This window comes from Gorilla gorilla, chromosome 5 (assembly GCF_029281585.2).
Source record: "Gorilla gorilla gorilla isolate KB3781 chromosome 5, NHGRI_mGorGor1-v2.1_pri, whole genome shotgun sequence".
Taxonomy (NCBI): Eukaryota; Metazoa; Chordata; class Mammalia; order Primates; family Hominidae; genus Gorilla; species Gorilla gorilla.
The window spans coordinates 174,381,058-174,407,897 of record NC_073229.2 but is presented as its reverse complement, the minus strand read 5'-3'; the positions used below and the strand labels follow the sequence as shown (position 1 = coordinate 174,407,897).

Sequence of the window (26,840 nt, the reverse complement as noted above, 5' to 3'; positions counted from 1 at the left end):
ACCTCCCAGGTTCAAGTGATTCTCCTCCCTCAGCCTCCCGAGTAGCTGGGATTACAGGCATGCACCACCACACCCAGCTAATTTTTTATATTTTTTGTAGAGATGGGGTTTCACCATGTTGGCCAGGCTGGTCTTAAACTCCTGACCCCAAGTGATCCACCCGCCTTGGCCTCCCAAAGTGCTGGGATTACAGGCGTGTAATTACACTGTGCCCAGCATGTTTTTCTGTTTTCTATTTCACTGATCTCTGCTTTTATCTTTATTATTTCCTTTCTCCACCTTGCTTTGGGTTTAATTTGCTCTTCTTTTCCTGGTTCGTAAGGTGGAAGCTGAGGCCATTGCTTTGAGACCTTTCCTGATGCAGACATTTACTGCTGTATGTTCCCCCACCCCCAGCAGCACTAAGCATTGCTTTAGTGGCATCTCACACATTTTGATATGATGGGCTTTTATTTTCATTCAGTTTAAAATAGCTTCTAATTTCCCTTTTAATTTCTTCTTTGGACTGTGGGTTAGAAATGTGTCATTTAGTTTCTAAGGATTTGGAGATTTTCCAGATAATCTTTCTGTTACTTATTTCTAATGTAATTCCACTGTAATCAAAGAACACACTTTGTATGGCTTGAATCTTTTTAAATTTGAAAATTGCTTTCTGTCCCAGAATATGTCTGTCTTCATAAAAGTTCTGTGTACATTTTATTAAAAACCAGGCTGTCTCCAAGCTGATGTTTCACCACTACCTTTATACAGCCTCCTCCCATGTAACTTGTACATATATTGAACATGCTGAAAGAAAGGATGAACACGAGTGTTCCCCTGCTGCAGGATATTCAAGTGAAAATGATATGTTATTTAAGGCAATTCTTTAACCACAAAGGACATGATCTTTTGCAATATTCTAAAAAGGGAATCCATTCTTTTTTGAAGTTTCAGTCCCTGGCTAAAAGGATGGGTGAGGATCAATGAGGAACTCCCTGGTGGATGTGGTTTCTGTATGGGGATCTGACACTGCTTACGCTCGACTGCCAAAAAAAAAAGAAGGAAACCCTGATTGAAGGCCTCCTCTGTGTGGCCTCTTTACATGTTCCCGTATTTAATCCAATGTAGTAGAGGTTTTACAGTTCAAAAATACTGATATTCTAGTTCATTACAAGTCATTGCCTAATATCACAAAGCAAATATTTGAATCAAGGCTTCTTGATGCCAACTGAATTTGATAAGTATGTACTGAGCCCATGCTCTAATCTAAGTAGAGTCTATGCCAGACTCTACTCAACTGCTGAGATGCAGAGCAGAAGGTGGCAGAGGCCCTGCCTTCCAGGAGCTCCCAGGCCAGCTGGGAAAGAAGACACAGAAACACAGGCCCTGCCAACATATGGCATGAGCTGCAGCTGGGGGTGAACGGGTGCCCTGCGGGCAAAGGACAGCCCCTGTCAGGCCAGTTCAGGCTCCTCCCATGCTGCCTCTCACAGCCAAAGACTGCAGAAGGCAGCCAAAGCTCTGAGAGGCCTTGAAAGACCTCTGTGTTCATTTAAAGGCCACAGAATCCGGAAATGACTGCTCTGGAAGGGCCAGCTCCCTCCCCTTCCTTCCTCCCTCCCTCTCCTCTCCTTCCCCCATCACTCCTTCCGGGGAAATTTTTATTAACTGACTGCCTCTCCACCAGTTTCTAAGATCTGGCCATTCTAGTTTCCTAGCAGTTGAAATACAATTTCAGCTAACTGCCATAATTTTTAAAAAACAAGCAAACATTTGCCTTGACCTAGCTTTCAAGACAAGCAGTATCTATTTTCTACACTGCCTCAGTAGCTTTTGTCCAAATACGTCTCAAAATACTACCTAAGAGATCCTGGGTCCACATCTTAGAATCTACCTCTCAGCAGAAGCATTCTCTGTGGGCTGTTGTGCTTAGCCCTGGGCAGGGACAGAACTGCAGGTGGACAAATTGTCGCATGTACTGCTTGTGATGAGGCTGGGGCCGTGTGTTCTGAGGACTATGGATCGTATAATGATGCAAGAAGGAGAGAAACAGAAGAAAAAGTTTTGGCTTACAAATATAGAAGAACCCTTTGAAACAGATGCCTAAAAAAAACCTAATGGGTTTGTTCCTGCCAGGAAGGAGTCACTCAATACACACACACACGGTAAGAAGCAGTGTAGCCACATGCCTACGAGAGGGACTCTAGAGTCAGATGACTTGGGTTCAAATCCTTCTGCACCACTTAGAAATGAATCGTTTTCTCCATGTCTCAGTTTTCCTCACCTATAAATAGGAGCAATGACAATAAGACCTCACCTCAAGGATGCTGTAAGGATTAAATGATGAGATGAATTACTGTATGTTACATGTTTGGAAAAGTGCTTAAAGAGTAGTAAGTGCTGTACAAGTGCTTGATACTGTCATCATCATTATCATCATCATCATCAGACTACACTGAACTTTCCAGTCTACAAATTCAAATCAAGAATATGCTACTCTGGGCCAGGCATGGTGGCTCACGCCTATAATCCCAGCACTTTGGGAGGCCGAGGCAAGCAGATCACCTGAGGTTGGGAGTTCGAGACCAGCGTGACCAATATGGTGAAACCCTGTCTCTACTAAAAACACAAAATTAGCAGGGCATGGTGGCACATGCCTGTAATCCCAGCTACTCAGGAGGCTGAAGCAGGAGAATCACTTGAACCCAGGAGGTGGAGGTTGCAGTGAGCTGAGATCACACCATTGCACTCCAGCCTGGGTAACAGAGCAAGACTCCGTTTCAAACAACAAAAAAAAAGAATATGCTACTCTGACCACACTAAGAAAAATGTAGCTTATATCCCCCCTGCCCCACCCCCGCCCATTTTCGCTATGGGAAAGGTTTGACATTGAAGACAGAGGAGAAGTATGTTGTGTGACACCAAGTGAGACCATGGGTGCTCAGGCTGGGGCATGGACGTCAGGCTGGGCGCAGCACACATGTGTTTCTTCTGAGGAAGCTGTCAGTGTTCCACCAGTGTTTCTCCCTCAGTGATGGTCAGTTTTCCCAGCTTAGACAACAGAGACTCTAACCGAGAAAATCCACAGTAGGCTCTCCGTCCTGCCAGGCCAAGGGCCACAGTCCCTGTAGCTCCTTCCTCAGATTCCTGCCTGGGACCGCTCCTCCCCACAGCCTGAGCAACAGCCCAGGACCAAAATCAGCCACTCCAGAGCCACCCAGACTGTGCGATCTCCCCTCTCAAGAGACTACAAAGGAGATCGTATTTATTCTTCACATCATGAAGTGCTAGAATTGCACTTGAAAACATTCCTTAGGTGGCATTTCCCAACAGCTCCCTCCTGGCTAAACACACACATGCACACACACACACACACACAGTGGCACCAACCACCTCCCTCCGCTTTCAGCTCCTCCTCCTCATGCTGGCTCCTCTGAGTCTTTGGATGTGGCCGCTGTCACACTGCAGGTGAAGTTTTACCCTCTCACCGAAAACAATGAAAAGGTCCTGTCTTCAGTAAACTCCTGGGCCCCTACCTCTCATCTCAGTCCTGGGCACTATTTTGGGATCTGAGAATGCACCGCATGGACCTTTTTAATGCATTCACTCACCTGAGACTATTCTTTCCTATGTGTGTGCATTTCTAGTTTGCTTGGCACAGTACCGTGCTCTCGCGGGTACTGAGTAGACTGTCAGGGATTCAGATACAGCACATACTTACTGGGCACCTTTCATGTGACAGCCACTCTGTTTATTTTCACATACTGTCTCATTTGATCATTACAAGTATTATAAACCAGGCTCACAAGGGTTTAGTGGTTTGTCTGAGGTCACACAGCAGCTCAATGGTCAGACCAAGATTCAAACCGTAGGTTAATATAAAGGCCAAAGGGACCCGGGATGATCACCACCCTGGGGTGGAGGGCATAATTCCCTTTGCACCATGCTGCCTGGGGTGAGTAGTCTTTATTATTAAGCAACCGGGTTAGGTAATTGTAGTCTAATTACAAACTAAACTAAAATGACCAAAAATGCGTTATGATAAACACAACAATCCTTTCATTTTCCAGTATGGGAGGAGGGACGAAAGACATGCAAAGGTCAGTGTCCACAGCTAGACTGGAAATTCTCCCCTGAGTACGACGAACCTTTTCCTCCAGTTCTGCCCGTAGCCTCTTCCCAAGGGGATAATAAAAATCTCCAGAGCCCTCAGTATCTCCCTCCTATTCTAGCTGTCTTATAAATTAGAAAAGAAGAATTTAAAAAGGAGGCAAAGCAGGGAAAAAAAGAAGAAAGAAGGAGGGGAAGGAGGAAAGGAAGAATAGAGTGCGTGGAATGCTGACTTTTCTGCCCACTGAAATTCTACCCAGGCAGCCCCCAGAATCATCAAGGCTCTCCTCATTGGCACGTCCAGTGCTCGCAGCCAGGTCCCTTGACACTGCTAAGGACCCCTATCTTTCCTTTTCTCTTTAAGTTATCAACTTCATTGAGGAATAAGTTAAGAACAATAAACTGCATCTATTTCAAGTGTATCACTGATGAGCGGTGACAATTGGTTATACCCAGGAAACCACCATGACTATCAAGATGCAGCACATTTCCGTCAGCTGGGTGCAGTGTCTCACACCTGCAATCCCAGCATTTTGGGAGGCTGAGGCAGAAGGATCACTTGAGGCCAGGAATTCAAGACCAGCCTGGGTAATAAAGCGAGATCCCATCTCTACAAAAAATTTAAAACATTGGCTGGGTGTGGTGGTGCGCACCTATAGTCCTAGCTACTCAGGAGACTGAGGCAGGAGGATCATTTGAGCCCAAGGATTTCGAGGCTGCAGTGAGCTATGATTGTGCTCCTGCACTCCAGCATGGACAACAAAATGAGATCCTGCCTATTAAAACACAACAAAGAAAAAACATTTCCATCACCACCAAAGATGTCTTATTCCCATTTAGAGCTCATCTGGTCCCAAACCCAGTTAATCTGTCACTATAAAAATAGTTTGCATTTTATGTAAATGAAATCATTCCTCTTATGTATTCTTTTTTACTTGGCTTCTTTCACTCAATATTTCTGAGATTCACCAATACTAGATACTATTATGTGCGTCTGTAGTTTGATTCCTTTTTTTTTTTTTTTTTTTTTGAGACAGAGTCTCACTTTGTCGCCCGGGTTGGAGTTCAGTGGCGCAATTTCAGCTCACTGCAACCTCTGCCTCCCAGGTTCAAGCGATTCTCTTGCCTCAGCCTCCTGAGTAGCGGGGACTACAGGTGTGCACCACCATGCCCGGCTAATTTTTGTATTTTTAGTAGAGACAGGGTTTCACCATGTTGGTCAGGTTGGTCTCAAACTCCTGACCTAAAGTGATCTGCCTGCCTTGGCCTCTCAAAGTGCTGGGATTATAGCATGAGCCACCACGCCCAGCTGGCTTGATCCTTTATATTGCTGAGTAATACTCTATTGTATAGCTAGACCGCTACTTGTTTATCCATTCATCTGCTGATAAATGTTTGGGGTTCTCGTCATTGCAAATAAAGTTGTTACGAATAAATTGCACAAGTATTTTTATGGTCTTTTTGTTGTTGTTGTTTGTTTCTTTTGAGCCCAAATTCAGTAATGCAATGGCTGAGTTGTGGAATGTGTATGCTCAACTTCTTCTAAACCCCCCCACCCTCCCCAGTTTTCTAAAGTGATTGTACCATTTACACTCCTACCAGCGGGGTACGAGAATTTCAGTTCTTCCACATCTTTCCCAACACTTGGTGTTGTCAGTATTTTTCATATTAGTCATTCTAGTGGGTGTATAGCAGTACAATTTTGGGGGGAGTTTTTCAAGGAGCTTGCCTACTTCCCTCTGCAGCAGGGCCTCCAAGAACATTGGTTTGTTCCGCATTGTTTTGACATAAGGTTGGGGAAAAAAAATAGACTCCCCCACAGAGCCACTGTCTGCGTGGGAATTCGCACACTCTCCCCATGTCTGCCTGAGTGTTCTACCGGTCCTCTGGCTTCCTCCCACATCCCAAAGCTGTGTGTGTTACATGAACTGCCATAGCTACAACGTTCCAGTGTGAGTGAATGTGGGTGCAGGTGTGAGCATGCCCTGCAATGGGGTGCCTTCCTTTGCAGGGCTGGTTCCTGCCTGGTGCGTGCTCTGAGCTGCCAGGATGAGCTCCAGCCACTAGCCACACTGAACTGGAAAAAGAGGGGTGGAAAATAAATGAATACAAATTATTATAAAACAAAAATCATAAAGAATATGATGATCACTCAAAGGCATGGCAATAAACAATGCAGTCAGAAAGCGCCTGGCCAGCCTCCCACACTGGTTACTGATTATTTTGGAACCATGTGATGGGAGGAGGGCGCTCCTTACAATTTTCACTTTGCACACATTTGTTCCTGGATTTAACCCACTGCCGCTATGATCACTATCACTCACAGATTCACCACAAACGGGGTGACTAATTATCAAATTTGATTTTATTAGTCTTTCTTAAATGTCTATATAGCTCACATTTATTTCAATGTTTAATATTAGAAGTGTTTGGGGGTCTTTATTTAGAAGTTTGGAAATGTTTTTGAGACCAGAAATATGCCGTAGGAACTTAACTCTTGTGTATATCAATTAGCCTATGGTCAAATTGGTTTTGTTTATATGTAGTTTCATTTAAAATCTCAGTTTCCAGGAACCTACCAACGATGTGAAGTGAAGATTTGCCGTACATTCTCCACCTGGGTCTCTAACCGCCCCTCCTCACTCCCCTTTTTGCACTCCCACCCACCACCTGCTGATTAAATGCTGGCCTCCACAGCTGTGTTCCCAGGCCCCTTGGGGCACTCTCTTTTACCAGCCACACTAGTGACTCAGATCTCATCTTTAGCTCTGGTTTCACCCTGAGATCCAGACCCACATTTTCTGGGGCTACCAAAGATCTCCATGAGATGTCCCATGGGCAGATCAGTCTCAAATGACCAAAAGTGAACTAACTCACTGTTACCCATCCGTTCCTCCAACCTGTCCCTGCCCTTCAGGAAGTTATAGTGTCCATTTTTGTGTGTCCTGAACAAATCATCATCGAGATCTCTTCTCTCGCCAAATTAACCTATAAATTTAATGCAATTCTAGTCAAATACAAATATTCAAGAACAGTTAAGACACTTTGAATAAGGAAATTGTAGACTTATTGGACCTTTATTAAGAACTTATTCTAAAGCCCTAGTAATTGAGACAAAATGCAGGGGTAGACAAATAGCCAGAAGTAGTCCCTACTTATAAGGAAACTTGACACACAACAGAAGTGGATTACAGAGCAGTGAGGGTACACTGAACTGACTGCTCAATAAATGGGACTGGGACAATAGGCCAAAACATAATTAGATCCCTACCTTACACCATATACAAAGACAAATTCAAGAGGGTTTGAATACCTAGGTGTAAAAAGTGAAAGTGAAAGCTTTCAAAGCCAAATACAAGGAAGACTGTATTTAAGACCTTACAGTCATGAAAGATTTCTTAAACAAGCCTTTTTTTAAAAAGCACAAGCCAAAGATGTCATTAATAAATTTGGCTTCAATTAAAATTTAAAACTTCTGTACACAAAAGATAACACAAGTGAAAATAAGCTCCACAGTTTGGGAAAATAACTTTGCAACCTATATCAAGGTCAAAGGATTGTCGTCTAGAATATACAAATAACTCTTAAAAATCAACAAGAAAAACACCAACAACTCAAAAGAAAAGTGGGCAAAGATTTCAAAATGGAAATTCCCAGAGAAGGAAACATGAACACCCAATAAGCAAGTAGGAAAAAAAAAATGTCTCAACCTTACTAGCAGTCAGGAAAAATTTTGTTGAAACAATGAAATAGCATCAGTTGGCAAAATTTTTAACACTTAGCAATACCAGGTGTAGAAATCATGAGTTCAATAGGGAATTCTTATATCCTGTTGGTGGGCATGCATGCTGGTGCAAACATTTAAGAGCAACTCCATTTCTTATATATTCTTGGAGAAATTCTTGTACACGAGGAAGGCAACAGGCCAATAATAGTTATTTTATTGCACCACTGTTCATAATAATGAAAAACTGAATACAGCCTATCAACAGAAGAATGGATAAATACATTACAGTGTATGAATAGAAAGAAATACTATACAGTAATAAAAATGAATGAACGACAGCTTTCTGTATTAACAAGGATAAATGTCAGACACCTAATGTTGGGCAAAATACACAAGCTGAAAAAGAAAATTTGCAAAATATTCTTCACACAGTTACAATGCATACAAAATAATCCATGTGCATACTTGTCACCCCCACATGATTCCAAAAGTCTTACTCATCTTTGTCTTCCTAGCATAGTGAGTGCATAAGAAATAAGAGGAGCTGCTCAAAGTTTTGCAGAGTAAAGGATTGTACAAATGAACTGATTAATTCCTGTAACTCTGGCATAAAAGTGAAGAACAAGAGAGAGGAGACACTGAAATCTTTAAATGTCAACTGAGTGAGGAAAAAACCTAGACAAAGTGTCAACTGGCCCAGGAACTATGAAGGCTCCAGACATGCCCCTTCGAGCACTGGAAGCTAGCCAGACTTGGGGCGTGACGGAAGACACAGAGCATTAGGGGAAGGGTGGGCCTTGGATGTTCCTTTATACTCACACATACTAATACAGAGGAGACATCGAAGAGGCAATAGAAAGACAAGCAACATTTCCAGGGAGCTTGGAAAACTGACTTTATACAACATGCTGCTGAGAGACTTCTAAGAAAGAAAGAAGTCCAAACACGTTTCGGAGGGGATGTGGCAGCGGCCATGAAAACACAAGGTCCTTTCTCTCCCCCTGGAGTTTCTACCACATGGCTCTGTCACAGGGGCATGGTATCACAGTGGCCACCCTCTACTCTGAGCTCTGCGCCCTGCACTAGTCCGTCTTGGGGCCCATGCCTTTCATATTCCACCCTCAGCACCCCACCTGCTCTAGCCAGTACCAGCAGCAGCAGATGGACACACATTTTGTAATTATCACCACAGCCAACTATCTGGTAGCCTTCTCTAGTCATTCAAAGTAATTCATCTGTTCCTCTCATTGATGATAATGTGCTGCTTTAAAAAGATGGGCCCATTGGAAAGTAGGAAAAGGGGAAACTACAGTATCACCGCAAATCCCTGTTCTGTGTATTACCTATACTTATGTCCTTCTTTTAAGCATTTTGAGCCATTTAAAAAGCTAAACGAGATAAATGGATATTATGCAGTGGCCCTTGGATTGGAAATATTTCCTGACAAAAGAAGAAATGCTTAAAATCCCTGCTCAGGAAACAGTCTCACCAATGGCAGTGATTGTGTACATTACACAAGCTCTAATAAAGGGTGCCCAGAAGAACTGCGGATGCTCACCCAGCTTTTCCAAAAACAGACAAACAAACAACAACAACAAAAAAAAAGACCCATCCATTCCCTATGCAGAGGGTGGGGGGACAGGGGAGAGAAACAGCAGATGAGGATTCCAAAGGCTGGGATCCACATGGGTCATGCAACTCCCCACGTGTTGCCTCCTTTTTGTGCCCCTGACCAGTTACTTCCTTCAAGGTGCACATTCACAGAAGCCATCTGCCCTGGGCCTGGGGGCTGGCTGCCAACTTACAGCAAATTGAGTCAACTCCATGGTGAGTTTCCTGTGAAGCAGCTACCAGACACTTCTTCCAAAAAGCCTGACATTAGCAGATGGGTGGGAAGCAGGCAAAGTGTGAAGCGGATGGTGGGAAGGGACGAATTTCCAGATCCCCAAAGTTTAGATGAGTGAGGAAAATGGGCAGGTGGTGTGTGCCTCTTGGAAAAGGTGAGGATAACACCTGCAAATTGTTCCAAATGGCAAAATGTCCTCACCCAAAGAACCAGCTAGGCATTTAAAAATCACACTGAAAACTCCTGGATGAGGCCAAACAGGCAGGCAGTTGAATCAGTACTGATGAGCTCAGCTTTGGGGTGTTCCCCAACTCAGTGTGACACGGGGATTTGCTCCTGGAAGTTACAGGCATGAATCAGCTCCACAGCAAGCCCTCTCGCCAACCATCACTCACCACTGACACATTTAATTTCCCCCTTCTTTTTGGGGGGCAGGGGTTGTTTTTATCTTTCGAGAGGTTCATTTGCTGGCAGGGCGCACCAGAACTGATCCTATTTTTCATTATCTGAAAGGAGGCTTATGGATCTGTTATGGGTAAGGGTACGTGGCTGCTGTTGTTAAAATGACTTCTGTCAACATAAATTCCTGAAGGTCTTAACTACATCCTGTTTTTCCCCCCTCCTTTAACTTAAAACCACTGACACGATGTTGTCCATTTATTTTCTAGACTATCTGCCTTTAAATAGTAATTTGTTCCACTGTGAGCGAAGTCCCATTAATCTATTTTATAGATTCAGTCCATTGTTCTTGGGCTAATTTATTTTTTTACCCAAATTCCAACCTCTATTTGTATGCAGCAGAACAGTTCATTAACCCTCCCCTAGATTCAATCTTACAGCATTTAATTCTCCCCTCACTTACTAACTGGTGTCTCAGAATCTTTACATTTTCAATTTGGGCAATGTAAAATAAAATTCACATATATCATCCAGTCACAGTAAATAATCAATAGAGTAAATTTGGCAAATTATAATCTCCGACTTTAAAATCACTGAGGAACTAAAGTATAAATAACTTCACCAAGATTCTCATTCATTGTCAATGAGGGAGTGTATTATTTGCTACAAATAACTGAATTTTGCCTAAATAAAAGAAACCCATTTCCGGGCTTTTGAGGACTTTTGATTATAACTCTCTCTGATATAGACATAGAAATTAAAGTCATGTGTCACATTGTCTTTATTTTATATTCTTTCTTTTGTCTAGATAAGTCTAAGCATAGGAAGAGAGTGTAGAGCTGTTTCTAATACGGGGTTGGCCATTCTCAGTTTAATGAATAAGAAAAGGCCATAAAATCACAGTCAATCATTTGAAAATGCTAACTGGGTCCACTGCCCTTTAAAGCTTGTGCCTCCTCTATCGTGTCTCTTATAAAAATAACAATTATTAATTATCAAGAGAAAGAAGGCACCCAAAAGCAAGGCCCACGTGGCTTTTCCTATACTGCCATCTAATTTCTTCTGATCGCTATTATTATTGTTGTTATCATCACCATCTCATGGTCATCCTGCTTCTAAGAGTGTATAGTGAAAAATTTAACCTGCCCTCACCTCCTGAGAGGTGAGCTCTAAGCCCTTAGAATATCTGCCTGAAAAAAGGCATCTTCGTTTACTTGGGGTATGGTGCCAAGTTAGATAGTCTAACGATGTGATTTAGAGTACATGCTTTGGGTCATGTGGTATCAGCTGGAGACAAGGTCAGCCACATGGGTAGTCAACTATGTCTATGTGATTAAGCCCCAGTAAAAACTCTGGACTCCCAGGCTCAGGTTAGCTTCTCAGATTGCCAATACTTCCTGCATATTGTCACACATCACTGCTAAGAGAATGCTGTCCATTCCACAGGGAGGAGACAAGTGGAAGCTTCACATTTGCCACTTTGCTGGACTCTGTCCCATGTGTCTCTTCCCTTGACTATAGCCTTTCCCTGTAATAAACCAGAACCATGAGTATAAAATATTTGAATTCTTCTTGCAAATTATCAGAGCTGAAGTTGGTTTTGAGGACGTGGGAACTTGTGATTGGTGCCAGAAGTGACAGCAGTCTTTTGGACAGTTCCCTAACTTTACAAAGAGTGCTGAATGAAGTCCAGGAAATAAATGCAGAGTTTTGCTTCACGACTGCATGTCTTCAGCAAGCTTACCTAACATTTCTGGGTTGATTTTCCTCAATGAAGATAATCTTAATCAGCTTTATAAATATTCTAAAGTAGAGCTTGTGCTCAATTCGTAAAAATTCAGGAAAAGGCAGTGAAGAGTTGACAGAGCATAGGATTTGGACTCAAATGTGGGTCCTATTCCAGCTCCAGCACGTACGGCTCTTTTACCTTGAGCAGATGAGGTCTGGTGCATAGAATCCTAATGAAAGTATGTGAGCAATTGTAATAATGGGACCAAAATCCTTTGGGCTATTAAGTAAAGCTACACATGTTTCTGGCTAATAAACCCCAATCCTTTAATACTTGCCTGCCCAATGACACTAAAACATTATAAGGCTTTTGTAGCCAGTGGCTACAGCCACTAAAATGTAGTTTTCATCTGATTCTGGTCTGTCCTTCTCAATTCCTTCTCTATTCAGAAACATTGTTCTAAACGTGACAACTTTTTAAAGGTGTCTTTTCAACTCACCAATCTAGCATTCAAGCTCTGTTCCTCACCCCAGCCCAAGATTGCAGTCTTTTTCGAGGAAACCCCATGACAGCCAGATGAAAAGGGTCTGACATAAGAAAGGAGTTCCCTGCCTATGGACACACACTCAGACCCATTGAAATGAATAATGTGACTGCTTCCTCCAGCAAGTGCAGATGCCCTAAAAAGCACATTCTGTCAAGCAATTTGGTTTCTAACTTAGAGAACCATCGAATAAGCTGACAGCCTGACATTTCTGTCCTTTCATTCCTAAATGTTCTTTGAACATTTAAATTTCCACCATAGTTTACTGTGGCCTTCCAAGAGGTTGCTTTAAAAATGGATGTAGAAGTTCCCTGCCAGGTCTCAGTTCCTAGATTAGTTACGGGCACACAGATATTCGATACACATTTGTTGAGCAAATGAATAAAGAAAAGATTGTAAAACACCAAGCTATGTCTCTTTCAGTCACCACATGGTTTTCCTGTATTGTAAATACCACTTATATTCTCTCTACACTGTAAACAGCTCAATGCAGAAGGAATGTACTTCCATGTATCCATAAACTGAACAATGATTTTAAAAGATCGGTTTAAATGCTAAATAAATGATTGACAATGGCCATCACCAAAGCTAGTCAGAAAGTCAGTTACCATGAAATCATGGCAGAAGGAAAACTCTGCCTTCTTACTGCCAATATGAGAAGAACAGCAGAGCAGGCCTGCCCTTTAGAAAACACTGCTCAATTTCTACTCACAAACCAGATCACACATGGCTTTCTGGTACCAGTGCGTGTCCATGACATTTCCATTACCTGGTAGATTACTGGAACCCAGAAATGCCTTTTGCCACCTACTCTCGGACTTAGTTATCCTGGATGAATGGATGCCTATCAATGTATAGGCTTTGATATCATTGTATAATTTGATACAATGATAGGTTCTATCAAAACCTCTAGTTCAAAAAAAAAATAAATGCATGGAAAGAAAAACCTGATGTTTATCAAAGAGCATTGGCATAGGTATCTTCAGCTATAAAAAGAGATTTTTTTTAAAAAGCTCATTGACTAGACAACTCCCCTAACAGACGGTAAGGCAGATGCCCTCAAGCCCACATTAAATGCATTTTCTGTTCATCCTCCCAGTACAATGGAGGTTCTATTTTGTAATCCCAAAATTGGAAACTGTGCAAAGATAGTGAGAAAAAGGAGAAGAAGCTCCTCCTAAGTCTGGCTAGCAGGCTTCCAGATCCCCATCTCTGATTTTTACCATGTCCACTAGGCTAACACTACTGATCATGCAAATACAAGTAATATCAAAAATAAAATTACTTTTGCCTCTTGCATTATATGGAAACATCCTTTTGCTACCCGTAAGTCAGATCTCTTTTAATATTCACTACATTAGAAATGGCATTTACTTAAGGAAAAAAATGAAATCACCATTCTTACTAATCACTCACTCATACATTAGTGAGGTGCTCACAATTATACTGCTGTGTTTCCCAGCAGTCAGGAAGATTTACATGACAAGAGTCCGCAGACTGAATATGAATCAGTCAGGTCAGCTATGGATTTGGGGGGAAAATGAATATGAATCAAAATGGGGGCACACAAGTCCTTTCCCTATTGGCCAGTGGCCCATATAGGATGAAGCCATAGACCCGAAGTATATGACAGAAGGTGACACACCAAAAACAATATCACTTCTGGGAAATTAGAAGATTCTTTAAAGTCAACTCTTTAAATGTAATAATCCAAGAATATCATTATTGGCAAACTTGGACATCTTGCATATTTAACATGTGATAGGGAAGCATTACTTTATACAGAATAAGATTCAACTAGCAAACTAAGGGCCTACTATGTGTGAAGCTTTATGTCATGTGCTTTAATACATAACCTGACTTCTCCGTTCATTAACTGTGTGAATTTAGGCAAATTACAGAACACTTCTATGCCTCAAATTCCTTAACTGACAACAATGGTGTCAATCTATTAGCTTTGTTGTGAAGATTAAATGAGACTTCCTGTTTCCAGTCAGGTATGTAAGAAGTTTGGAAATTGCCATCCCATCCTAACAAAAGTAAAAAGCTGAACAAACTCAAAAATCCACAACTCTTTTTAGATCCACAAGGGAAGTGAGGTCACTGAGCAAACAAATGCCCCCAAAGTAGAGGGACTGACAGGTGAATACAGCAAGTCACAACTCCCTGGAAGAGAAACTCACAAGGAACAACCTTTGTGGGAACCAAAGGATGAGTAGAAAAACTTGAACTGGAATTGACAAATTGCTAGTCTCAGAGTGGACAAGTTTTAGAGATAAAAATTCCATGGGGATCCAGTCACGGGCAGAGGTAGGAGCGTACCTTTGTACGAGTCTTACCTCTAAGAATTCTACCAGGTCCTCACAGTGAACACTGGAGAAAAATTCCCTTGAACTTCCAGCAGGACAAGATAAAAAGGAACCATTTTGAAATACACCAGAGCATTCTGTTCTTCTTTTTCTTCTTTTCTTTTTCCCCCCTCAAAGTCTAAAAGTTTATTTAACAAGATCTGTCCTGAGGAGAAACTAACCAGAGCCTAACCTGACAGGGTTTTAGTAGAGCCTAAGTGACCTGGGGGAAGGGAAATACCAAACTCCGGCTGGCTCTAGCTATCCATTCCACCTAAAGGGGCATGGGGGCGAACGAGAAGCACTTGTGAAGTTCACAGTTCAAGGACACAGGCTCCCTATATGACTGAGAACTAATCGCAGGACTGTGGATGCTTCCCCTCTCCTCACACCTTACTACCACACTACTTAAGGCCCATTTACAGCAGTTCCTTTTACCTAATTCATCATGTTCAGATATCAAAAAAAAAAAAAAAAATTCTAACACATAGTAAAAGGCAAAAAAAGTTTGAAGAGACAGATCAAGCATTAGAACCACTCAGATACAGCAGGAATGTTGGAATTATCCATCCAGGCATTTAAAACAACTCTGTTTAATATGCTAAGGGCTCCGATAGATAAAGTAGACAACATGCAAGAACAGATGGGGAATGTAAGTAGAGAGATGGAAATTCTAAGAAAGAGAAATGCTAGAGATGAAAAATACTATAACAGAAATAATGCCTTTGATGGGTTCATTAGTAAACTGCACACAGCTGAGGAAAGAATCTTTAAGCTTGAGGATATCTCGAGAGAAATAATTGGAGAGGTATTCTATGTTCATAGATAGGAAGATACAATGTGGTCAGTATGTCAGTTCTTCCCAACTTGATCTACAGATGCAATGAAATCCCAATAAAAGTCCCAGGAAGCTGTTCTATGGATAAAATCAATAAACTGATTCTAAGGTTTATATAGAAAGACGAAAGATCCAGAACAGCCAACACAATGTTGCAGGACAAAAATAAAGGTGGAGGACTACACTACCAACCTCAAGACATACTTGAGGCCACAATAATCAGGACAGTGTGGTATTGGTGAAAGAATGGACACATAGATAATTGGAATAGAAAAGAGACCCAGAAACAGACTGACATAAATATCAACTGATCTTTGACAAAAAAGCAAAGGCATTCAAAGGAGCAAAGGTAGGCTTTTCAACAAATGATCCTGAGACAACTGGAAATCCACGTGCAAAAAATGAACCTGGACCCAGACCTTACACTCTTCACAAAAATTAACTCAAATGGATCACACATGGACCTAATGTAAAATGCAAAACTATAAATCTCCCAAAAGGTAATGTAGGAGAAAAATCTAAATGATCTTGTGTTTTCCAATGATTTGTAGATACAACACAAAAGGCATGATCCATGAAAGAAAACATTGATAAGGTGGATTTCACTAAAACAAAAATTCCTGCTTTGTGAAACACCCTGTCAAGAGAATTAAAAGAGAAGCCACAGGCTGGGAGAAAATATTGCAAAGAACATGTCTGATAAAGGCCTATTATCCAAAATATTCAAAGAACCCTTAAAATTCAACAAAAAACAAACAAACAAACCCAGTTAAAAGATGGACCAGAAAACTTAACAGACATAGTTAACATCTATAGTTATATAGATGACAAATAAGCATGTGAAAAGTTTCTCCAAATCATACGTCACCAGAGAAATGCAAATTAAAACAATAATGAGATACCACTACACACCAATTAGAATGGTCCAAATCCAGAACAATGACAACACTAAATGCTGGTGAGGATGTGGAGCAACGAGAACTCTCTTTGCTGGTGAGAATGCAAAATGGTACAGCTGCTTTGGAAGACAGGTAAGCAGATTCTTACAAAACCTAAACACACTTTTCTTACAATACAGTAATCCTACTCCTTGGTATTTACCCAAAAGACTTGAGAACTTATGTTCGCGCAAAAACCTGCTCAGGAATGTTTATAGCAGCTTTATTCATTAATTGCCAAAACTTGGAAGCAACCAAGAGTATTTCAGTAGGTGAATGAATGGATAAACTCTGGTACATCCAGATAATAGAATATTATTCAGCACTGAAAAGAAATGAGCTATCAAGCAATGAAAAGACCTGGAGCAAACTTAAATGCATATTACTAAGGAAAAGAAGCCAGTCTGTAGCTGCTAAATGTTGACATCACATTTTTTAAAAGCCATTTTGGGCTGGGCATAGTGGCTAATGCCTGTAATCCCAGCACTTTGGGAGTCTGAGGTGGGCACATCACCTGAGGTCAGGAGCTCAAGACCAGCCTTGCTAACATGGTGAAACCCAGTCTCTACTAAAAACACAAAAATTAGCCGGGTGTGGTGGCACGCACCTGTAATCCCAGCTACTCAAGAGACTGAGGTAGGAGAATCACTTGAACCTGGAAGGCAGAGGTTGCAGTGAGCAGAGATCATGCCACTGCATTCCAGCCTGAGAGACAAAGCAAGACCCCACCTCAAAAAAAAAAAAAAAAAAAAAGCCAGTTTGAAAAGGCTTCAAATGTTCATGCTATGGCTATTCTGAAAATAGAAAGGCTATATACAGTTAATTCCAAAGATATGACATTCTGAGAAAGGTAAAACTATGGAGACAATAAAGAGATCAGTGGTTGCCAGGGGTGAGTGGGGAAGGAGAGATGAACAGGCAGAGCACGGAGGATTGTTAGGGCAGTAACACTACTCTGTATGATGCTGTAGTGGTGGATACATGTCATCATGAAATCAGTCAAATCCATAATGTACAGTACCAAGAGTGAATCCTAATGTTAACCGTGGACTTCGGGCGATAATGATGTGTTAATGTAGGTTCACCAGTTCTAATAAATGTACCTCTCTGTGAGGAGATGGTGACAACTGGGGAGGCTGTGTACATGTGTGAGGTGGATGGGAGTGAGCATATTGGAAATCTGTACCTTCTAGTCAATTTCACTGTGAACCTAAAACTGCTCTAAATAATAAAGTCTACTTAAAATTGTCTTTTAAAAGCTATGAAGAATTTAACAAATGTTAAAATTTTTCTGAAAAAAAAGATTAAATTTGTTAATACATGAGATGTGATTAGATCAGCACCTGGCATCTACTAAGTGCCTAGTGATCTTTTAGCCATTATCATTGCTACTGTTACCACCACTAAAATTATCATTGTGGGTCAGGCTTGGCGGCTCATACCTGTAATCCCAGCACTTTGGGAGGCCCAGGCAGGTGGACTGCTTGAGCTCAGGAGTTTGAGACTAGCCTGGGCAACATGGAGAAACTTTGTCTCTACAAAAATAACAAAAATTAGCCGAGTGTGGTGGTGTGCACCTGTTATCTCAGCTACCTGGGGGACTGAGGCAGGAGGATCGCTTGAGCCCAGGAGACTGAGGCTGCAGTGAGCTAAGATTATGCCACCACGCTGCAGCCTGGGCGACACAGTGAGACTCTTTCTCAAAAAAATAAAAATAAAATAAATTTAAAAAATTATCATAGCAAATAATCCTTACCAATATGCAGAGACATGGTTATTATTACCTCCATTTTACAGAGGAGGAAAGGGAGACTCAGAGAGGTTGAGAACATTGCTTAAAGTCACACAGTTAGTGCTAGCATTGGCATAAGACTTTTGACTCAAATTCCAGTATTCTTTCCACCACTCACCCTACTTCTGCAATGAGGGATTATAAAATAAAAGTATCTGAATCAGCAAAGACATCTTCCTCACATTTCTAACTTCCAAGTGGCATAACAATTTTAAGTAAAATAATTTTGATCAATAACAGCACCTCTAGAGATCCCTGCTTAGAAAAGAACACCATTAATTGATAGGCATTTAGTTCAGACAGGGCAAAGTCCTATAAAGTTCTAAGCCTCTTGCTGAGTCAAGTAGCTTAGGAAGACTGGCAGATTGGAAAGAAAGAGCACAAGATCAGGTGTCAGAAACTCGGGTTGAGTCCTGACTCTCTTGCTCACCGCTCTGACATTACGGGCAAGCTACCCAAACCCTGTCTACTTAAAGTGACAATTGTGAGGATTAAATAAAGTAATGTATGTTAGTGCAATGTGAACTACAGAGCTCTGGAAAAATATAAGCTATTAATTGTCATTATCACAATCCAGATGCCAGTAAAATCTGTTTCCTGTGAACATATGCTCAAAGGCAAAAGTGTCCAGCCTCTTTGAAATGACCCATTAACAGATAAGTGAACTTGAATGAAATTCCTCAGCATTTTACATCATTTCTTCATTCCTAAAAATATGAGCTAAAAAAAAGAACACAGGGATGTTCAGTTAGAGACTCCAGCTCCTTTTTCTGCTTTTGGAACTCTGAAGAGTGTTCAAATATTACATTCTTTCATCTCCTGACGCTCCGTATAGAAACCAGATGAGAAATATTTTTGCTCTGGAGACAAGACCCACCATTTTCATTGAACGGCATGGCTCCTAACTAGTGTAAATATTGGTTCCCTAGACATTATAAAACCTAGGGAGAGAACGGGCTCATTTCCATGAGAAAATGCAGTGCTTTCACTGCATTTCACTGTTGGCTGCAAAGCCAGGCAAAAGAGAAATCTGCAAGTCCAAACTCTCTCACCCAAATAACCAAAGCATGAATTTCTTCACTTAGGTGGAGAACTGAAGAAAAAGGGATTGATGAAATTAGTGAATGCATGTCTACAGCGACTAATGGGGCCTCCTCTCTGCAGCAACCCCTTCCACTCCCATATTACATGTTCATTCATCTGCATCATTCATCATTTTTCTTGACTACAATTCTATTTTTCTTGTCTAACCCATCACACAATTTAAAATCGCTTTCCTATATTAATTCCCCAACTACCTATAAATAAAGAAGCTTTAATCCCCAAACAGCTAAATGGTAAAGTCTCCTGCCTTCTCCTCTCTGCTTCCAGAAAGCCTAAAGTCAGACCGTCAACCCTCACATAGGGAATTTGAGGGTCAAGCTCTAAAAATCCTGAATCTCTCCAGAGAAAAAGAACCAAACATTGACATTTTTGAGGAGCCATCCCCTTCCACACATAACAGATTCAGAAAAAAAATCTGGCTTGCAACTTGGTCACTCCATAGTGAGACCCAGCAATAGCCAGTCTTGGCCGGGCGCAGTGGCTCTTGCTTATAATCCCAGCACTTTGGAAGGCCAAGGCGGGTGGATCACTTGAAACCAGAAGTTTCAGACCAGCCTGGCCAACATGGCAAAATCCGCCTCTACTAAAAATACAAAATTTAGCCAGGCATGGTGCCCCATGCCTATAATCCCAACTACTCAGGAGGCTGAGGCATGAGTATCGCTTGAACCCGGAAGGCAGGTTTTTCAGCGAGCCTACATGGCGCCACTGCACCCCAGCCTGGGGTGACAGAGCAAGACTCTGTTCAAAAACAACAACAAAAAAACAAGCCGTTCTTATACACACAAATGCAAATCAGTTTACTGTCTCCCCATATTAAAATGTGACTATGCTACCAAAAATCAGCAAAGACATGAAAATAGGCAGAAAAAGGTAAGATTCAGAGAAAACAGAGACAATGCAGAGAGTAGAATAATTTAAAACATAAACACAAAGAAAAACTTCTCCAGATTGTTGTATAGGGGCTCCAGGAGAAAAGTCTGGGGGCAGGGGGATGGTAATGATGTGATTGAACAGTCAGGAAATATGTTACATGTTTGACAAACACACTGGAGAGTTCAACAAAAAATACCAATTGGTATTAGACAAAACTAAAGACAAGGGTTATGGCCAGGCACAGTGGCTCACGCCTGTAATCCCAGCACTTTAGGAGGCCAAGGCAGGTGGATCACTTGGGGCCAGGAGTTTGAGACCAGCCTGGCCAACACGGCAAAACCCCGTCTCTACTAAAAATACAAAAATTAGCCGGGCTTAGTAATCCCAGCTACTCAGGAGACTGAAGCACAAGAATCACTTGAACCTGGGGGGCAGAGGTTGCGATGAGCCAAGATTGTGCCACTGCACTCCAGCCTAGGTGACAGAGCGAGACCCTGTCTCAAAATAATAATAATAATAATAAAGGCAAGGATTGTCAACTCCAAGAGAAACAAAGGGCTATACAAAAAGGAACCGTGATCATATTTACTGTTAGCTTAACAGTGAAAAACATTTGTTTAAATCATAGTATTATAAACCTTGACTACTAATTTAACAAAATACTGTTAAATAACTGATGAGGGTATAGATGAAAAGGAATTGTGTGGAGAGAGAGAGAGTGATCATCTTTCTCCTAAAGTCAATAAATGAAAAAAAAATAGTAAATGCATATTTAAGAATAAAAGAATAAGTAGGCCAGGCACAGTGGCTCATGCCTGTAATTCCAGCACTTTGAGAGGCTGAAGCAGGAGGATAGCTTGAGGCCAGGAGTTCAAGACAAGTCTGGGCAACATAGTGAGACCCAGTCTCTATAAAAAAATAAAAATAATTTAGCTGGGTGTGGTAATGCACGACTGCAGTACTAGTTACTCAGGAGGCTGAGGTGGGAGAGTTGCTTGAATACAGGAGTTCGAGGCTGCAGGGAGTTATGATTGCACCACTGCACTCCAGCCTGGGTGACAGAATGAGACCCTGTCTCTAAAACAAAAAAAGAAAGAAAAGAGCAAATAGCAGGGAAGGGAAACAGCCAAAAGCACAAAAGTGTTGCTTATGAAAATATGGAAATATAGTACATAAATATAATATAAAATAGGAAAGGGGCCTGAAAGGTGGAGAAAATCACTGTTACCTTTTTAAAATAAGCCTCAGAATTTTTTTAGGGGGGGGGGTTCAGATGTATTAGTATTACATTAATTTAACTATATACATATAATTTTTTTTCTTTTTTCTTTTTTTTTCTGAGACGGAGTCTCGCTCTGTCGCCCAGGCTGGAGTGCAGTGGCGCAATCTCGGCTCACTGCAAGCTCCGCCTCCCGGGTTCACGCCATTCTCCTGCCTCAGCCTCCCAAGTAGCTGGGGCTACAAGCGCCCACCACCACACCTGGCTAATTTTTTTGTATTTTTAGTAGAGACGGGGTTTCACCGTGTTAGCCAGGATGGCCTCGATCTCCTGACCTCGTGATCCACCTGTCTCGGCCCCCCAAAGTGCTGGGATCGCAGGCATGAGCCACCGCGACAGGCCAATTTTTTTTTCTTAAAAGACGAGATCTTGCCATGTTGACCAGGTTGGTCTTGAACTGCTGCACTCAAGTGATCCTCCCACTTTGGCCTGGGATTACAGGTGTGGGCCACCAAGCCTGGTCTAAAAGTATATATTTTGATGGCTAAAATTAAAATTAAAAATCTCTGTGACTGCAAGATGTAATCAAAGCTGGAGGTTGGAAGAATAAAGCTCAAATAGGTAACTAGTCCCAAACCAAGTCATTGAAATCAGACACTTGTAAAAGCATGCTTTCCTCCCCCCTTTAATTAGACCTCTTCAAAAATCAGAAGTCTTATCACCATTGCTTTGATGTTACAAACAGACTTCAAAACATCTGACGGATCTTATAATTCCTCCAATTTGTCAGAGGAAGAAAGTACTTCTCTTGCTAATATTTTCATAACTGATTAAAACCTTAATTTCTACTATGTGCTGTCAGTCATGAGAGTCTACATGAAATGCTTTAGTCTAATCACATTAATGCTCATTTTTATGATAATGTTTATACATTACACTTGATAAATATCTAAACAAAGCATAACATTTTTTCCCAATAAAGGTAACTCTTTGGAAAGACAGAACTGCCTCTACGCTTTTAAAAAATACATACCGATAGGCCGGGCGCGGTGGCTCACACCTGTAATCCCAGCACTTTGGGAGGCCCAGGCGGGTGGATACCTGAGGTCAGGAGTTTGAGACCAGCCTGGCCAACATGGTGAAACCCCGTCTCTACTAAAAATACAAAAATTAGCCGGGCACGGTGACGCACGTCTGTAATCCCAGCTACTTGGGAGGCTGAGGCGGGAGAATCGGTTGAACTCAGGAGGCGGAGGTTGCAGTGAGCCGAGATCGCACCACTGCACTCCAACCTGCACAACAGAGCGAGACCCCGTCTCAAAAAAAAAAAAAAAAAAAATACATACCAATAAACCAATAGAACATATAAACCAGTTATAAACCTAAAACTTTTACTAAAATGATTCCAAACCCTTTCACAATTTCCTTTGGTTTGGCTTTTATCTAACGCAAGCAACACACTCTGCTCCATTAATTTTAAGTATCTCTGAACTAGACATGTTTAGGCTTAGAAATAATGAAGTTAGAGCTATTCAAACATATGCACTCATGGATAATAATTGCTAATTGGTATACACACACTCAAACCTACTTATTGTGGTTTGCTTTAAAAATAGACAAATTGATTTAATAAAAACCAGTTCAAACATGGCATTTAGGAAAAGTGATTTGCTTACCTCTGTTGGTTTGTAGCAGTCTACAAGAGCTTCCTAGAATTAAACACACAGAAAATCAGTTTTATTATTTTAAAATTCAGCATTATTTTTAAGGCAAAACTAAAAATCATTTTATATTCATAGTATTATTTTATAATGGTAAATCAAGATTTCATACTATCTAGAAACGCACTTCATTTCAGCACCAGTTGGTAGTCTGAAGATAGAAAACGTTTAACCTTCATAAATTCTTCAGCCTGCACACACATGTGCTACATAGAAGTTTTTTGAACAGGAAAAGATTTTTTTTTTTTGCTACCATAGCATTGAAAACAAAATATAACCCTTGACCAGTTTTGTTTGTTTGTTTTGAGACAGAATCTCGCTCTGTCACCCAGACTAGAGTGCAGTGGTGCGATCTCAGCTCATTGCAACCTCTGCCTCCCAGTTCAAGTGATTCTCCTGCCTCAGCCTTCCGAATAGCTGGGACTACAGGTGTGCACCACCACGCCCAGCTAGTTTTTGTATTTTTAGTAGAGACAGGTTTTTGCCCTGTTAGCCAGGCTGGTCTCGAACTCCTGACCTCAGGTGATCCACCCGCCTTGGCCTCCCAAAGCACTGGGATTACAGGTGTGAGCTACCATGCCCAGCCCCTTGACCAGGTTTTGAATGCCTTGCTGAGGAAAAAAGGTTCTTTTAAAAAAGGACAGGGATGCTCAAGCATCCATTAGGTTGCAGACTTCAGAGAGATGTGGACTAATTTAGTAGCTCAAATCCAGGATGGCCTTCCACAGGAACCAAATCCCCCTTTCCGGTTTTCCTCCAGTTAACTGGATATAACCCGGCAGGATCCAAATGGTTTCAAACCCACTCATCTGGTCAATGACTTTTTACCTCCTCTGTATGCACACGCGCATGCACACACCTTTCCTTTGGCTGCCAACTTGGTGGATATTCAAGTTGAGCCAGCCTGTGCAAGATGGTGGCACCCACACTGCACTCAGGAAGCAAGGGGTTTAAGTGCAATGCAGCCATAAACCAGCTTGGGTCCTCACCTGGGAACTGGGGGGTGCAGGGTGATGATAGCTTAAAAACTCCTTTCAAGTTCTCAATTTTAAGAAAACTCTGTTATGTCATTACATTTTCTATAGAACTGATACCTGCGTTATCTTTTTAAAATTTTATAACTAGGATGCTATTGTCTCCCAGCTAAATCTACCAAGAAGAAATAATTGTCATAATTGAGACTGTTCACCACTCAAGGGATGCTAGTAATGACTAATGCATTAAACACATTAATACATTCAAATGTGCCCTTTGATTGCCGTAGTGGCCATTTGCCATTTGTGGTCACCAACAGCCATTAACAGTAATTATCAGTGGACATTAAGAACAATGGCAAGTCAAAAGTTAATTGGTTTTAGAAACTCCCAAAAGCAGATTTAAAAATGATAGATTTGACCTCCTGTGGGAAGGGAAATAAGTACTGTACTTTATTGCTGTCCACTAAGGAAATACTAGACATCTCAGTATCCATCGTTGTACTGGAATGCTATGAGGTGAGCACTGTTGACAAAGAGATCGTCTACTAAATAGAATTATGTCATAAGCAATCATATTTAGAAATTAATTTCATGAATGATACAGTCCACAACTGTGAGACCAGAGCTCTAGGCTTGGATATTCCAGTGCTAGCTCAGTCCCTCTCTTTCTCATACAACTGTGGGGCATCACTTCCCTTCCCTGGCAAGTGGATCTTTGGAAGCAGAATCAGCTGTTTCTCCCAAGAAAATGGGGCTGGAGAAAGTTATACCCATAAGGCGCTTTGAAAATGGACTATAGTCAAGGGCTGCTTTATCCTCAAGAGAGGCAGTTTAAGAGGGTGAACACTTAGCAGCCCATTGCTTTCCTCTCTGCAAATGGCCCAGGTCCTGGTGCCAACACCACCACAGGGCGGAATCAGTTGATGCCAAGCACTGGAGACCCAAGTAGACTCTCAAGTGTCCATGATTAGAAGGTTCTCAATTTTGGAAACTGCTTACCTGTAGTTTTGAAGCTCTCTCTTCATCACTGTCTGCATCAAGAAGATCATCAATGTCAATTTCTACCTCTGGCATTTCTTCTTCCTGGGGGGCAGTGGGAGGATATGAAGGCATTTAATTTAGTAAGAAACCTGACTGTACCCCACCAGTTAGGTTAAGTTGAACAAACAACTAGATCATCAATTGAGAAGGGCTGACAGATAAGCAGGGGGAAGGAGAGGCTAGGGGGAGAGGAGGGAAGGAAAGAGAGAAAAGGGGAAACAGGATGAAGGGGTAAAGAGGAGAAGAAGGGAAAAGACAGGAAAAGGGAAGGAGGGATGGGGACAGATGAAGAAGGGAAATGAAGGAAGGAAGGAAAAGGAGAGTAGGGGAAAAGAAGAGAAGGAGGAGGGGGAGCAAAGGAGAATTAAGAGTCACAAAGCCATAAAAGTAATCTTTCAAAAAATGAGAATTTTCTACTTTCTAGCATTAAGCTGCATCTGTAAGTATATAAGGGGAGACTGGCAGATGATAGAGCCGGGAGATGGCAGTTTCCTATCTGACAGCCATCCTTTGCTGGGTGATTACCCCAATCTTTATTTGGGGGTCCACATCTTCCTTCACAGCTCTGGGTCTATGGAAAACCTGATTCCACCATGGGATTTGGGGCATCAGTATGGCTTTAGCCCCAGTTACTGATTTAAGAGAAGACACATGGTCCAACTAAGAACTAAGGGGGCTCTGGGAAAAGGAGCTGTTTTTACAAGAACGTCCCCTTCACTCCCTCTGAACCAGGGAAGTGTGGCACCGGAAATTACCGGTGGCTACCATACAACCCTGAAGAGAGGCTGAGTTTTGGATGAGGCTGACTCCACGGTAGGCAGAGCTGAAGAGAATAAGAAAACAGGGTTCTAGATAAAGTCACCACATCCCTGTGTCAAACCACCTCTGAAGCCTGCCTATCAGTGAGTGAATCAACCTCTTTCATTGTTGCAGCCAATGTGGGTCTAGTTTAATATTCCTGCCACCAAAGACCTCTAGCCCAAAAAGAGGGAAGAAGGGCCAGATGGATTTGGTGAAAGACCCCACTAATTTGGAATCTGAACTTCAAAGGAGATCTTGGCTATTTCTCATCTCTTCTGTTACCTAAGTCTTCTCTATACCTCTCAGAATAGCATTTTAAAATGTCAAAATAAAAGAGCATTTAAGAGAGTCCTGCAATTTTGCATTTCATCAGGAGTCACAGCAGCCCAACTCCTTCCAGCCACAGGGATGGCTGAGAAGCATCTGCAGGAGCTAGAGAGGAAGGTGTACATGGGGACACTGGGGACACCTGGGCATTCCCTGGGTGTGGCCTCTCTGTGTCTTGGCTCCAAGAGCTGTTTGTCTTGGCTTCCCAGAAGAGGCTGACTTTCTGAATGTTTCCTTCCTACTAAAGTGCATTTATTCAGTAATAGTACTCAACCTCTTGTGTGTGTGTGTGTGTGTGTGTGTGTGTGTGTGTGTGTTACAACACAAAAGTGAGGACCCTAGTATACTGAGGAAGTCAAGGAATATGATACACTATCCTTGCTGACATTAGCTCCAAGAACAGGCCCTCAATGGGCAGGAAAATACCAGAAACAACCTCTCTAGTGATTTATTCCTGTTTCTGTGGAGAATTTCCGTTTTGATCCTTTGCTTGGCTCTTAAGGGGAAAAATCCGCTTCAAAAGC

General features: G+C 41.8%; 1 protein-coding gene across 1 annotated transcript in view; it reads right to left on the bottom strand.

The window, feature by feature from the left end:
- PPP1R14C (protein phosphatase 1 regulatory inhibitor subunit 14C) overlaps positions 1-26,840 on the bottom strand; it is a 105,758-nt gene that overhangs the window by 10,410 nt on the left and 68,508 nt on the right. The window contains exons 2-3 of the mRNA XM_031012609.3: positions 25,147-25,230; positions 23,126-23,158 (exon numbers count right to left, since the gene is read on the bottom strand). Coding sequence (XP_030868469.2) covers positions 23,126-23,158; positions 25,147-25,230 — 117 coding nt within the window. The remainder of the gene's footprint in view (positions 1-23,125; positions 23,159-25,146; positions 25,231-26,840) is intronic.